Source organism: Mirounga angustirostris, unplaced genomic scaffold (genome assembly GCF_029215605.1).
Source record: "Mirounga angustirostris isolate CCGP_5_RB_7025 unplaced genomic scaffold, mMirAng1.0.hap1 SCAF_10, whole genome shotgun sequence".
NCBI classification, from domain to species: Eukaryota; Metazoa; Chordata; class Mammalia; order Carnivora; family Phocidae; genus Mirounga; species Mirounga angustirostris.
This window is the reverse complement of record NW_026991718.1, coordinates 26416576-26431343: the sequence shown is the minus strand read 5'-3', so window position 1 is coordinate 26431343 and position 14768 is coordinate 26416576. Positions and strand designations below refer to the sequence as shown.

The following is a 14768-nucleotide window of genomic DNA, read 5'->3' as shown; positions in this document are numbered from 1 at the left end:
AAATGAAGAGAAGTGAATCAAAGGTAGTATGAAGTCAGGCGAGGAATACGTAGGCATTCCACTGTCTACTGCAAGGGGCAAAGAAGCAACTTTTACTCAAACTAATAAGCAGAAGTCACAAAACTTGAAAGGACTTGAAAGCGATCAGGGTTCCATTGCCTTCCTAAGGGAGCATGGAAACTTCACTCCTACACTACAGGCAGACACAAAGAAGAAAATGATCTACCACACTTTACAAAATTTAAAGTCCGCCTGAAAGAAGAAAAAACTCAAAAGATAGGGCAGAGACTCTGGAGACCCAAAACTTCCGGTGTCCTGTTGGGAATGAGCTGGCCTGACCAGAAGCAGATACCTCCTGTGCCTCTCAGGAATTCCAATTCAGTCACAGAGGCAATAAAAATCCAGAGCAAAAAGATACTATAATGTGAATGCATTTTATTTTAAGAAACCTTAAGAAAGGTGAAGATATGAACATTTTTGTAACCGCCAAAACAACTCTTAAGTTTGACAGATTCAGTTGAAAGAAAAAAACCTGTTGGAGCAATTGGTTATATAGAAGAAAACTGGCATTTTTAACTCTCTGAATTGAGAATTATAGCATCAGAAGTATCTAAGCTTGCAGAATACAGATTCTGTCATTCACTTTTTATTCTCTTCCCCACAGCACAAACTTCTCTCTGGCTCAGTTTTAAATGACTCCATCAAATAGCCCCAATTCTCTCCAAGGGATTACTGCCAAATTCAATAGAACTCATCATTAGAAAAGATTTCAGCCTAAATATCCTTTTTCTCAAAGTCATATTCTATCTAGCTTTTATTTATCATGTGATAAATAAAACTGAAAAATGATTAGTTGCCAATAAAAAAAAATGAATTACTGATATGTAATCACACACTGTAAACTTTCCAGCTTTCAGTTAATTCTTTTTAGGTTACTCATTCTCAACTTCCTCTCTCATCAAGATAGTGCCTCTCCTGTTGAACACTGTGATGGTTTTAAAATCTATCCACAAATTCTTTTGAAATCAATTCTGTTCCCCTTGAGTACGAGCTGGTCTTAGGAACTCATGTCTTAAGAACAGAATGAAACAGAAGTGATAGCTTCAGCTTCAGAGACTAGATCACAAAAGGCAGTTTCTGTCTTGGGTTCTCTCTCTCCAATCATTCATTCTTGGGGGGGAAGCCAGCTTCCATGTCATAAGAATACTTAAGGGGCCCATAGAGAGGCCCACATGGCAGAGAACCAAAGCCTCCTGCCAAATGCCATGTGAGTGAGCCACCCTGAGAGTGAATCTTCCAGCCCCAGGCGAGCCTTCAGATGACTGCAGCCCCTGCTGATACCCTGACTGCAACTTCATGACAGAATCTGAGCCAAAACCAATCAGCTAAGGTATTTCTGAATTTCTGAGGCACAGAAAGTGTAAGATAATGTTTGTTGCTTTAAACCACTAAGGTTTGGGTTAATTTGTTACACATTAAAGTATAAACACACACACACGCTTCACTGCTTTTCTTTTTCCCTAGATTCTGAGAACATAGAAGCTGAATTTATGGACCTTTCTACATGTACAGAGCACTGTCTGCATAACTGATGGACTCATGAAACATGTACTGAGTCCCTAACTAAGCTATGGAGCTCACGTGCGCACCACAGTCATTTAAATAATACTCGCCCCTTCACAGACTAGGAAACTACAGAGATGTTCATCAGAAACCTGACCAGGGTCATTTTGTTAGGAAATGGTAGAGCTGGGATTTCAGCACGAGCCTTCACTCTTTCCTCACTACCCAATGCCTCTCCTACACTTCCAATGAGCATTTACTATAAAAACTACAGGATAGCCAGCACCTGGGAAGGCTGGAGCAAGGGAGGGAAACAAACAGATTGAGGACATACTACGTGTTCGGCAGTATGTTAGGTTTCATATCCCTCACCTCATTTCATTCGTACAACAGACTTATGGCAATAAGTGCCAAGATGTGTATTTGACAGAGAAACCAATATTCAGAGGTTTGATGGAATAGAAGACAGTGAAGCGAGTCACAGGCTCCACCCTGCAGCATCTTGCAAACTAGAGTGGGGAAGAAGAGACACACAGAATAATGCCACCTGACCCATCTACCTTGTGAGACCGTGGCAGGGGCCACGTGATATAATCTGTTTGGATGTAATTCATAAGCTGTTAAACACTATGCAAACCCAAGAGGCTATCATGACACGTGGTCAGCTCTTAGTGGAGGAACTGTGAGGGAAAGCTCAAACTAGTGGTGACATTTACCCCATGATATATTATACGGCAAAACCCACAAGAGCTTCTAAATATGGAAAATTTCATCTCAAGATGTTTGTTTGATGATCATAATTATTATTTAAGACTCTAGAATAAAGTTCCACTGTGGACTTTGATTGCTACATAATTTCCAGATAAGATTTGATTGCCTGACTTGGTTTGAAAGGTATCAAAATGGATTTCAATGAATAACAGACACCCATTGATTAGAACGGCTTCTTTTGCCTAATTTGAATAATTAAGTTAAACAATTCTTACCAGAAACTCTTAAGTTTAGGTCATTTTTAAGTGATACTGTCATTAAAGCCCTACATATAATAATAAAGCTGACAGATTTTTTTTTTAATGTCATCAAATTTGGCTTTGCATTCACTTAAAAATGACACATAAAGAGCTAAAGTCGCACTCTTTTTTTCCCACCGTCATCACTGAAGTATTCTTGAAACACAGGTGTTCACTTCAGGTGTAGACAGTGATCCAACCACCAGAGACATTATGCTGTGCTCCTCGCGAGTGTAGCTACCATCTAGCACTGTATCAGGTAAAGCGAAACTCTTCCCAATGAGTAAGATTACTTTTGGCAATTTTTAACTCATCATAATTTTGTCTCCTAATAAATGTACATGAATATACATGTAGGGTAAATTTTAAACAGTCAACGTACTAATATTATAACGTAACACATCGACTTAATGCGCATCAGGCTCTTCGTACAGTGGCTGACATATAGTAAGCCAAATAGATGAGGAAAAAAGAGGAAGATGGAATCTGCATAGTGCCACTGGTGGGAAAAATGAGCTTATGTCCAAATTTCCTAATTACCTGATGTTCAGAGACAAGAATATAATTTCCAATACCTTCAGCAGGTTTTTAAAAATATATATTATAGGTTCTTGAGGTATATTAAGGTGTGTTTTGGAAACTGGGATCTCTGACAAGAAACATTATGAATCACTTTCTCCACTAAGAGTCTTTTTAAAACTTAAAAAAAAAAAAAAAGGCATCTAATTTTGCTCTATTTCCATGTTCAAGACATGGCAAACATGCCTGACAGGTATTTGCACACATACCCCACTGTGGATGCCTGAAAACCCATACCAGAAAAAGATGAATAGGAGGCATGACGGGATTTCGGGGTCTTATTGGAAAGGTGCCTGTCTATACTCACTAATGAACTGAAGCTGGACATTCTCCATTCCATGTGAGCAAGAATTCGAAAGCTGAAAACATTTTTATTAAAAATCCAAATGGGTACTGAGATATAAATTTGGCAAAACCACAGGCCCTATGAAACCCCAGAACAATTCTGAGTGCTCAGTGGTCTTGGAGAACATAGGTAGCTGACCCCACTCACCTGTCTGTGCATCTCCCAACACCCCAAGCTTTCTCAGGAATAAGAGGATATAGACAGACTAAGGGAGTGAGGAAGAGTAAAGCAGCTGGGTTATCCTTCTCTAAAAGACAGTCTTTGGTGCTCTGAGACATCAAGACAAGCAGCTCTTAAAGGGAAGGGTCCAAACAGAATGTGTGCTAGCTGGGGTCTCTACAATACAATGGGGGGGGGGTAGGCGTGTGTTGTACACACTCTCAAGTGATGGGATTGTACAATAAAGCTATGCTCAGCAACATGGGAGATGCAAGTCTCAACACAACCCAGAACGGCCAGCCACATAGGTCAGACCTATGGAGACTAGAATAGACTTCAAAAACTGGGAAGACATTAAGAATTCATAGTACTTTCAACAACCCATTATATGTTGCCCTATATCCAGAAAATGCTTTTCAGAAAATGCCGTTAGACTTCATTCTTGGACCCAACATTAACGTGACACAAAGCTTCTCCTGGCTGTTTATGCTTCTACTTGGTATTCTACTTCTGTTCCAGTCACTTACTGTTCACCTCTAACTTACAAATTCCTTGAAAAATTCTGGTCAATCTTACTTCATCAGTGTCATCCCTCTTAGGTGATGCTCTTCTGTCAGGCCACCTTACAGCAGCTGGCCAACTCAGGTTGGCTTTCTTGGGTCAAGTGCCTACTCATCTTCTAGTCCACTGTGGCAAGAGGGTGAGGTCACCCAGAGTAGCATTTTTCCCTGTATGTATCCTAGCTGATTAAAAGAGTATCATCTGCTCTGAGACTAACAACTGTCCAGACTGTCCTAAAAAGTCCATCTTCTGCCCTGCTAAGGTAATCTAAGAAAAACAAAAGTCAAAGGAACTGGCATGTCAGCAGACCAGATCCACAGGGTTTTCACGGTACAAGGAAGAGTGGAACCATACAACTTTAAGCTCAGAGATGGCACACTGTCATTCCACCCACACTCCATTACTAAGAGCAAGTCACAGAGCCAAGTTCCAAGTCAATGGGGTGGCAAAGTCCACTATACCCACAAGGAAGCCATGGCGAGGAGGAGGAGGGAAGAAAGAATTACATGTAAATAAGATCTACATTTTTATTATTTATTCTGGGATAAAAAAAAATGTCATGGAGAAAAGTTAAACAGGACAGGAAAATATTAACAAAATATACGTGCCTCCCTCTCTCCCTGTAAAAACAAACTAAAGCACACTTAAATCATGCCTTGTTTTTGTTAAATATCTAGAGTTACACACACAAAGAAAAAGACCTTTGGACCAGATAGCATCTACCTAACTGAATCACCAAAGGCGGCATAATATTTCTGAATGACGAATAAAGGGGGAAAAAAACATCAAAAGATTTTGTTTGGGGAGTGTTATTCGGGAGCCCTCCAAAGTCAAGCAGAGCCTCCTTCAGCGGCTCTTCAGGGGCACGGACACCGAACGTGTGGGAGGAAGAGCTCCGCTTTCTGCGGCACCTGAGGCAGGCAGTGGCCAGCATGAGATGCACCTGCAGCCGGTAAGTGGGCTTCATTAAAACAAGCAGCACAGCTGCCTGGTGCGTGCGGCTCCAGGCATCGTAAGCAGCGAGCCCTCGATCCCACGCAAGCAGCCCAGGGGCCATCTACCATAGGGAACCACATGACGACCGCCCTCCCACATGCTGTCCAGATTCTTTTGCTTCCCCAAAGCTCTCTATGTCTGTTCCTAGGATACAGGGGTTTTGAAATAACTATGAGGTTTTTCACAAGAGCAACCATGGCCTGTTTAAAGTTTTCATTTAGGTTAAAAAGCTGGGACCTTGGAAGCACAGATGGGGGAAGCGCTGTTAGGGCTACACGAATTTTTTTTTTTTAATGCGTACTTGTGAGATGGATAATGTAGGCGGTTGCAAAGAAACTCTTCAAATAACACACATATTTATATATGTGATTGAACATGTATGTGTATACATGCATATATGTACAGCATACATACACACTTCGTGGTTTACTGTTTTCCTGTCAGAAGAAGTACTCAAATATAACCATATTGCAATTACCTTTTAGGGAAGAAAGGTTTCCCCCCCATTCCAGCCGTGTGTGACCTTGTATTTCCTCTGTACAGGAACACAGAAGTTGGGCAACTGGGTTTCAGTAAAGATACATTTCTATTTAAAAGGGGCTAATGCTAAGTAAATATCAAAAAGTCATGCAGAACTAAAATGGTAGAAAATTACAACACAAACCCTTTAAAGGTCATAAAGTGTAAGGGAGGTAGGGAGGTCTTTACCTCAAAGTGGGGAAGACAGACTCACCACCAGGCAGTCATTTTCAGTGCTAAGAGGACCCCTCTTTTAAGAGGACTAACCTGAGTAAATACCAATTCTATTTCAATGCCCTTTGGAATATCTCCTTAGCAATATTTTTGTACAATCTCATTTCTGTTGAATCAAAACCAACAATTCAACTTTAACAATGATTATTTCCTAGAAACTATTTTCAGAAATAAAATCAAAGTAAAGCCCTCCATTTCTGGCAGAGAAATCCAAAGTCTGAGTAGGAGCACCTCTTCAAACACAGATTTTTCTCCTCCCAAAACGCTGTTTTGTTCTTTCCAGACAACCTGTAAATCCATTCGTGGTATTTTCCCCCACCATTATCACAGTGTGATCACAGAATATTCTGAAACCCTACAGGATCTATTTCTCAGTATCTTGAACTTGGTCTCAACACCCAGAAATATCCTTGGATTACTGTATTTATTATGAAATCTGGGACCCTTGGGATTGAAACCTCCTTCTCTGGCATGAAAGGCTGCCCACTGGAGAATTTAGATTACATAACCCTTCACTCTAGGTTTTCCTCCACTGTTGTTTTTAATATTGCTGGATAAGCTTCCTGGAAGTGTTTATAATCAGTCTATGTCTGCCATTTCCCAGTGATCTTCCACTGTGTGTAAGCAATCAAGAGGCAAAGAGAACGTTCATGTTCGCCTACCTTCCTGGACTGGGATGTGATCAGACAACTCCTGGATAAAACATACCACCTGCGCTCACCACCCCCAACTGAGGCACAGTGGCCATGGTAAGACTGCACATATAACCCTCTCTACAGCGGGTAATACCCTGCTCTTCAATGGAATATAGATTCTTGAGGGCATTGGCTCAGCAAAACCCTGGTCCTTCACCCACATTCACTGGAATGCTTTCTCGAGCATCAGTTTGTACCAAGGAATGCTGCGGCTTTGCCATCTAGTAGGCATTTAAGCCAACAAGGACTTTGCCAGAAATTACTGAAGAATAGGTGATATTCTTTTAGCCATCTATAGTGCTAACAACCACACTGACATACAGCTGGAAACTGGCTCAAGGTTCCTTATTCCCACACAGAGTGGTGTAGGTGACTGAACAGACCAATCAGGAATTTGATTTCATAAGGCAAAAAGCATGGAGCTTTACCATAATTCCTTCTTTAAAGCAGTCTTTTTTCCCACCTAGTATTTTAAATGCTAAACTGTTTCTTCGTTAGTTTTCATCAGCTTCTTGGAAGATCTAGCTCCTGGCTGGTCCCACTTCCACTTCGTACCCACTGGTTTGTTGTGGGGCCAATCCCAAAGATATTCATTTGCACCTGACCCAGCCAAAGGTGGTCTCCACACAGGGAAGGCTGTCAAGGCTGCAGAACGTGTGCCTACGGAATTCTTCTTCCCCTGAAGTGCACACTCAGTCCACAGGCAGAGCTTGGCCCCAGTGGGGCTCCCATCAATCAGTAATTGTCGGTGAGGGCAACGCAGACACCTGGAGTTGCCAGCACAAGCAATTTCTCCCTCTGCTCTTTCTTTTCTCCCTTCACACTCATATCCTAAAATGAGGCATGGGTGGTTCTCGGGACCAGATTCTTCTTTACCTGCATTTTCAAACTGCTCCTCCCCTGAAGATCTCCTGATCACAATTCATCCCATGCAGAGCAATCTGGCTCTGATTCCCTCATCTCTACTGATTGCATCTACACTTGTCTTTATCCAATAGCCGGTCCAGGGTTTCTCTCCTCTTTTGTGAAGGGCCAACAGATGGAGGATGAATTTGGTCTTTCTCCCTCACATCACTTTCTATCCCATGGTGGGTGCTCTGAGCTATACCGCAGACTCTCTCTCTGTGATGACTCAGACTGGCACTGGGCATCCAGAGCCTTTTAGTAGTGTTCTTGTCTACCTCCTTGAAGTGGCCGGGATAAGCAGAACAGTCCCAGCCAAACACTGCCTGCCTCCTAACCTTCGGATTTGTTTTGCTAAAGAAAAAACCTTGTCAGCTCTGAGTCTTTGCAGAAGCACTGCGTTCCCACAGTGAGAAAAACCAGGAAGTGCATGGTTTTACGGGTAATCTCTTCACTGTACCAGTCTGCAACCATACACAATCCTCACTCCAAACATAGGAACTTACTTTTTCAAGGGGGAGACATAACCATCAAACCCTGAGATGCTTCCATGCCTTGTTATGCTTCTTGATGTCACTGGGAACAACGCCTGGAGGCTCATGCTAGCACATTCAACCACAGTGTCACCAGAAGTACAAAGAGGAGGTCTTGTGCCAAAGGGTCTGTGCTCCTCACTGCCTGGGACTGTGGGCTACAGTCAGGCCAGAACTGGAATGCGGGGACTCAGGTAGCAAGGCTGCTGGTGTGAGAACAATGGCATCTTTGCCTCCCCCTCTCAGGCCTGACACCTGGCTGCCTGCTCTATCTTTAAATGGGGGGGCCAGGAATTCCAGGTAGCCTGTGACTGACTGCTGCTGGGCAGTTGCTGAGCTGCCTGCTCTGTTGCAAGGACTGAAAGAAGTCAACAGAGACCACAGGATCCAGGGCTAAGGTGGTCCCAGTGCAAGCAGGATTATATTTTCTTCTGTCCGGAGGGGCCCAGTGGGGGGCTGTGTACCTTCTTCCTGCACCACGGTGGCTGCTTAGTCAAGCAGCAAGGCTTTGCTTAACACTGAAAGTAGTGAGCTTGTCCAAACTTTTGTAATTTAACAGGACCGTGTGTCTGAAAGGCCAGCAATCCATCCCTCCCCCATATTTCAGCACATCAGAGGGAAAACTGGCAATTCTTTTAAGAGTCTGACTTGTATCTGCTTTTAAAACTTTAAAAAGGTAGCATGTAAAAGAGGACATGTGTCTTTCCTGAAATTTAAAATTTAAATGAAAAACTGAAATTAAAATTAAAATTTAAATGAAATTAAAGAAAATTTAAGTGAAATTAAACTAAAATTTTAGATGACTTTAAAACAAAAATAACCTGTTTAAAAGCTAAGTCCATCTTGACAGGAAAACAACTGGAATTGGCAATGGAAAATCTGATTTAGAAAAGTTTTAATTGCTAAATATTTCCAAATATTAAAATATAATAGAAAAAGAGACTAAGCAGCTGTATATTTAAGTCAGAGATTGCCCAGTCTTTTAGCTCTTAGGACTCTTTGCATAACCTGCAAACCATTTCAATTACATGAATATTTCTGCTCATCCTAAAGATCTCCTTTTTAAGTAAGTCTACTACTTTTCTGAGGAAGCTCTCCAGTACTTATAGCCCTGAAGATAAAAACGTCCTTCCACCACAGATTATAATAGAAATATTCTCTGCTTTTAACATCATCGAGCATCCCACGGTGTTTTTACTACAACAGCAGATAGCCTGGTGTGGATACTCATTAATTACCTTCAAGGTCTTTTTCTAGCGAGTTATGCCAAACGAATCTCTTTTTGCATGAATTATTTGGGTTTGTTCCTGAGCGTATGTTATACTAAATAGTCTCGAATGTTTTTTATAAGATGATTTTTCAAATGTTATCAAGTCACTTTAACTTTTCTTCCTCTGGAGCTTGGCCCCAGTGGGGCTCCCATCAATCAGTAATTGTCGGTGAGGGCAACGCAGACACCTGGAGTTGCCAGCACAAGTTATAAATACTAAAATAAACACAATAGAATTTGGTTTACATACTCAATTTTTTCCTAGAAGTTACCAAGGAAGATACTGGATAAAGCAGACCCCTCAGCCCATACCATACTTAGAGCCCAAGGAGCTCCATTCCTGGAGGTCATGCTAAGTCTTTTGTAACTACCTATGTGGCGCAAAAAAAAAAAAAAAAAAAATTGTAAGTACTTTAATTTTTTTTAAAATAACAGGGCCCTTAATATATTCACAGGTTCACAGGTCATACAACCACCATGACTATCTAATTCCACAATACTTATCAACCCAAAAGAAACTCCTTATTCATAAACAATCACTCCCCATTCCCCCTTCTCCTCAACCCCTAGCAATCACTGATCTACTTTCTGTCTGTATGGATTTGCCTATTCTGGACATTTCATATAACGGAATTATATGTGATCTGAATCCTTTCGTGTCTGGATTCCTTCACTCCACATGGTTTCAAGGTTCGTTCACACTGTGGCATGTATCAGTATTCCATTCCTTCTTTATGGCTGAACAACCCCCCTTGTAAGATACACCATATTTTGTTTATGTATTCATCAGAGGAGAGACACTTTGGTTGTTCTCACTTTTTGGCTGTTATGAATAATGCTGCTATGAACATTTGTATGCAAGTTTTTGTATGAACATATGTTTTCAATTCTCTTGGATATATACCTAGAAGTGGAAACGCTGGGTCATATAACAACTATGTTTAACTTTTGGAGGACTTCAGGTGATAGCTTAATGTGATTCAGTCTAGCCAGATGGCAGTTACTGGTTCATCCAATAAAAATGTTATTTCTGTCAATATTAAAAGTCTTTCCTTAAACAACCGGGAGTAACATCCATTATTCTCCCAATTGCTGTGTGGCTTGTCACTCTAACAGTAAAGGAAACTAGACATATCAGACTAGAGTGGTCTTCTAGTAGTTTGTATTTCTCTGGCTGCCTTCAAACTAGTGGAGATTTATCTGAACATGATGGTGAGGAGGGAAGGTTGCCAGGGACAGTGACAATGAAAGACAGCTGGTTATAGGCAGGGCCTCTTGGACAGCTTTTAATTCAATGGCTATGATCTAGGTACCTACAGGTCTAAACTCTAGATGTTTTTCATATACTGAGAGACTAAGGCATTAGATCAGCACCTGGCTAACTTGACCACCCATGAGACTAATCTAGCCAGCCACTCCATTTTTTTTTTTTTTTTACAACCTGCCAGCTAAGAATGATTTTCACATTTTTAAATTGTCACATTTTCAACAGTTATGTAAGAACCTATATGTAACATCCTCACAATTCCAAGCCTGCAGTATTTACTATCAGATCCTTTAAGAGAAAGTTTACAGACCCCTGCTGTAGCTGATAGTCGTGCAAATTAAATTCTCTTAAGACCAATGAATAAAGCATAGCACCACTATGCTAGAGACAGCCAGTAAGCAGCAAACACCCAACACAGGATGTCAAGCAACCTGGGAAGTGACTCAGAAGGATGGTAAAGCATAGAACCAAGACAGGAAAAGCAGTATGTGCACAGTGGTAAGGGATGACGCGTCAGGTCATCAAAACTCTGGGAAATCCTAATAAAATGTTCATTCTTCGCAGCAGAGAACACCTCCCTAGCAACGTGATAGTTTGTTTCTCCCTATCTATTTTGCTTTATCTAAAGAGTGCTAGACATACCATATTAACACACTTTGCTTTACTGAACCCATCATACCCTGCGCCCACCACGGTCATCCTTTTCCTGCTTCTTCTGACCATTTCTCTCTTGACCTACCGGACGTCAACAGCAAATCCTTATTCACTAAGCTTGTAGGGCTCTGGCTCCCCTATTATAAGGTGACTAATTTACATGATGCTTAGAGCTCTAAGTAAGCACCATGGATGCTGTTTGCATGATACTATTAAAACTACATTCATTGGGCGCCTGGGTGGCTCAGTCGTTAAGCGGCTGCCTTCGGCTCAGGTCATGATCCCAGGGTCCTGGGATCGAGCCCCACATCAGGCTCCCTGCTCGGTGGAGAGCCTGCTTCTTCCTCTCCCTCTCCCTGCTGTTCTGCCTACTTGTGCTCTCTCTCTCTCTGTCAAATAAATAAAATCTTTAATAAATAAATAAATAAATAAAATAAACCTACATTCATTACAGTAGACCACCTTTTTTATCCCAATTCAACAGGGAAAACAACACTTGTCTTTTGCCAACCTCAGTGTTTTCTCTAGTCGCCAAAGCTTCCCAAAAGTAACGGCAGTGGACTGTTATGACGCTGGTCGCTAAGTCTCTTTCCAAGATATATTATCCCTACCTGCTGGTAATAGCTTCTGTTTTTCTCATGAGTCAGAATTAGCTACTCCTAAAATTGGACCTTAAAAGTCTTCAGCAAAACGAGAGGTTCACCTGTTTACGTTTGATCTCTTCTATAAAGATGAAATGAAAGACACTAAAAGTTCCTGCTTTTCCTCACACTTCCTTACTAACGTTCTCTTCCTTTCTGTTAAATGTAAGGTGTCCTTGGGGGCTCCTTTCACCTAATGTGAAGCTGATGTGGGGAGACATTACTTTTAGGTTCTTAGTATTACTCGTTCTTCCTTTCTAGTTTTAATCTTTCTATTGTTGTTCTTACTCAATTTTGCTATTTCCATATTCTCATGGTCCTGCCAAATTACCTCTTTTTAAAACTTTCCCATTAGCCTTCCAGCTCTCAACAGAGTTCCGGGCTCAGCAAAAAATAGCCACATTGCCTTTCCCGGCCTTTCTATATGCCTATTTCAGTTAGTTCCTGGGCCTTTTTTTTTTTTTTTTTTTGAACAGCCACTAACTCCTGGGGACTTTGAGCAGAGAACCCCATCACTGTGATTATGTGTTAGTCTGAATTATTTTACTAGCTCCCAGCTATGGAAAAACTACATTTAAACAGAAAGGTTGGGAAATTTATGGACAATACAGATAAACTTCTCTTCCTGTTTTTCTAAAATATAATTTCATCTTCTAGAAGACACTTCAACAAAGGTCTGAGAGTTAAAAATACACACACATCGTGGGACCAGTCATTCTAATAACGAATCATCGACAAACCCAAACCAGTCCCGTCTCTAGTCTCAACCACTGATTCTCAGACCACCTTTTCCTGACACTTCCATAGAGTTCAAAATTCTCTCCCTTACCAGTAAGATCAAAAGCTTCCAAAAACTTTCCTCCCATCACATTCTAATTCTGGAAAGATTCTACGAAATCCCTGATCTATATAAAAACCCAAAGAAATAATAAGTATACCTCTTCGGGTTATTTCTTAAATTAAGATTAGAAAAATACTATATACTCAGGGATATTCACAAAGAACAGGTTATGAAGCACTTACACCAAAGGGTCTTTAAAAACAAGATGGACACCTCTATTGTTATGCAAATAACTTGAAAGTATCTCACCAAAAAGACAAGGAGATAATCTATGGGATTTCTCCATTCTTCCCTCTTGAAAATCCCCAGAGCTTGCGTCCTCATGGGCCCTATGAACCTCACCGCACTATTGCTCTGGGGAATCCAGCCTCAGGTCACTGAGCAGAATTTTCTCAAAAGATGAAAAATGCAAGGGGCAAACCTTACACGAAATACTCTTTTTGTTAAGTCACCAATTCTAAGGGAAGAGTCAATCACTCTAGAATGGTGACCAACGCAGGGAGGTGGGGATGGGCCCAGAGAATGAAACCCACACAGATACAGACTTCTGAAGGGCCCAACAGTTGTAAAAACTCTGTCTCAGCTCTTTGCACTGTTTTTGGTGGTGAAAGACACTCCTTTTCAATGGAACAACTGGCATTCTCCTCTATTTCTTGTGGCCCAGGCAGTCAGTGTGAGACGGAGCAGGAAGCTGCTGGAAGGAGGGCGTGCGTCTAGCTCTCGGCTCTGAATGGTCTGCGCCTCGCTCCAGAACGTTTCCTCCAGATGCTGCAAACAGACACTCTGTAATACCTAAACCACAAATCATCACATTCCCCACCCTTTGAGCCAGGGCTTGTCCTTGAGCTTCCCACATAGTGAGATAGTAACCAAGCTGGCCTCGGATACAATCGCTTTTTACAAATTCAGACGAAAACCTGCCACACCATCTGCTCCATAGACTATAAAGTGGACCTCATGTCATAAAAACACCCGCTGGAGGTGAACCTCAGAGAGTAATGCAGGGCATTTCAGACATTTCACAGGGCATGAATCCTGGCTAGCTTACTAAAGAAAATATTTTGTCAATGTAAACAGGTCGGGCATACAACTGTATCTAAAAGGAGAACAAGTATGTCTCAGAAATGGAGTCATCTTGCAGAAACAGAAATACAGGCAGGTCACTGCAGATTCTCTGCCAACATCCAAGGAAATTGCCTTTCTCAAAATAAAGAAAATGGGCCGCTGTCTGGTTGTTTGGGGAACGAGGGTGGGTTTGTTGTGTTTGGGTTGTTGTTGTTTTTTTTTTTTAATGACTCTTAAGTTTTATCCCCTGTGACATATTAAAGCCATCTAAACCAAAGTATTTCCAAACTATGATACTGTAACTTAGAAAAATCATTGACCAAACTATACTCACACTGAAAAGGTGCCGTGACTTGACCCTGCCCGTATCTCGAAGGGAACGAACCTTCAGTGGACTGCTCTCCCGAAATCACCTTCTGCGCTGCAAAGTACTTGGGCTTGAGCACATATTCCTGGGTCTGGCCGTGATGAATCATCACATTCTGTGAGGAAAGGGGTGTCACTCTGGGAAGAACAAAGCCAGGATAGGGAAATTAATTATGGATTTTTAAAGCTAAGATGGGAAAAATAAGAAATTAAACTCAGAAAGGAAAGAGATTTCACACAAGCTCAATTTTTCCTTCAAATACTATAGCTGACCATTTATAATACAAGGAACTAACCGCTTACACGGGGTAGAAACCTTAACACAGGGCACCTGGGTGGCTCAGTTGGTTAAGCATCTGACTCTTGGTTTTGGCTCAGGTCATGATCTGGGGGTTGTGAGTGCTCGCTTCGGCAGCACATACACTAAAAATGATCTGGGGGTTGTGAGACTAATCCCTATATGGGGCTCCACACTCAGCAGAGTCTGTCTCCCTCTCCCTCTAGCTCATGCACTCTCTCTGTCTCTCTCTCTCAAATAAATAAATAAATCTAGAAAGAAAGAGAGA

At 41.5% G+C, this 14768-nt stretch overlaps 1 protein-coding gene across 8 annotated transcripts in view; it reads right to left on the bottom strand.

Annotated features, from left to right (window-relative positions):
* LTBP1 (latent transforming growth factor beta binding protein 1) overlaps window positions 1-14768 on the bottom strand; it is a 395639-nt gene that overhangs the window by 246798 nt on the left and 134073 nt on the right. For 7 of the 8 annotated variants that reach the window (XM_064572096.1, XM_064572092.1, XM_064572089.1 and 4 more), the window contains one exon: window positions 14171-14340. In XM_064572096.1, coding sequence (XP_064428166.1) covers window positions 14171-14340 — 170 coding nt within the window. The remainder of the gene's footprint in view (window positions 1-14170; window positions 14341-14768) is intronic. The other variant, XM_064572090.1, reaches the window with a different exon arrangement.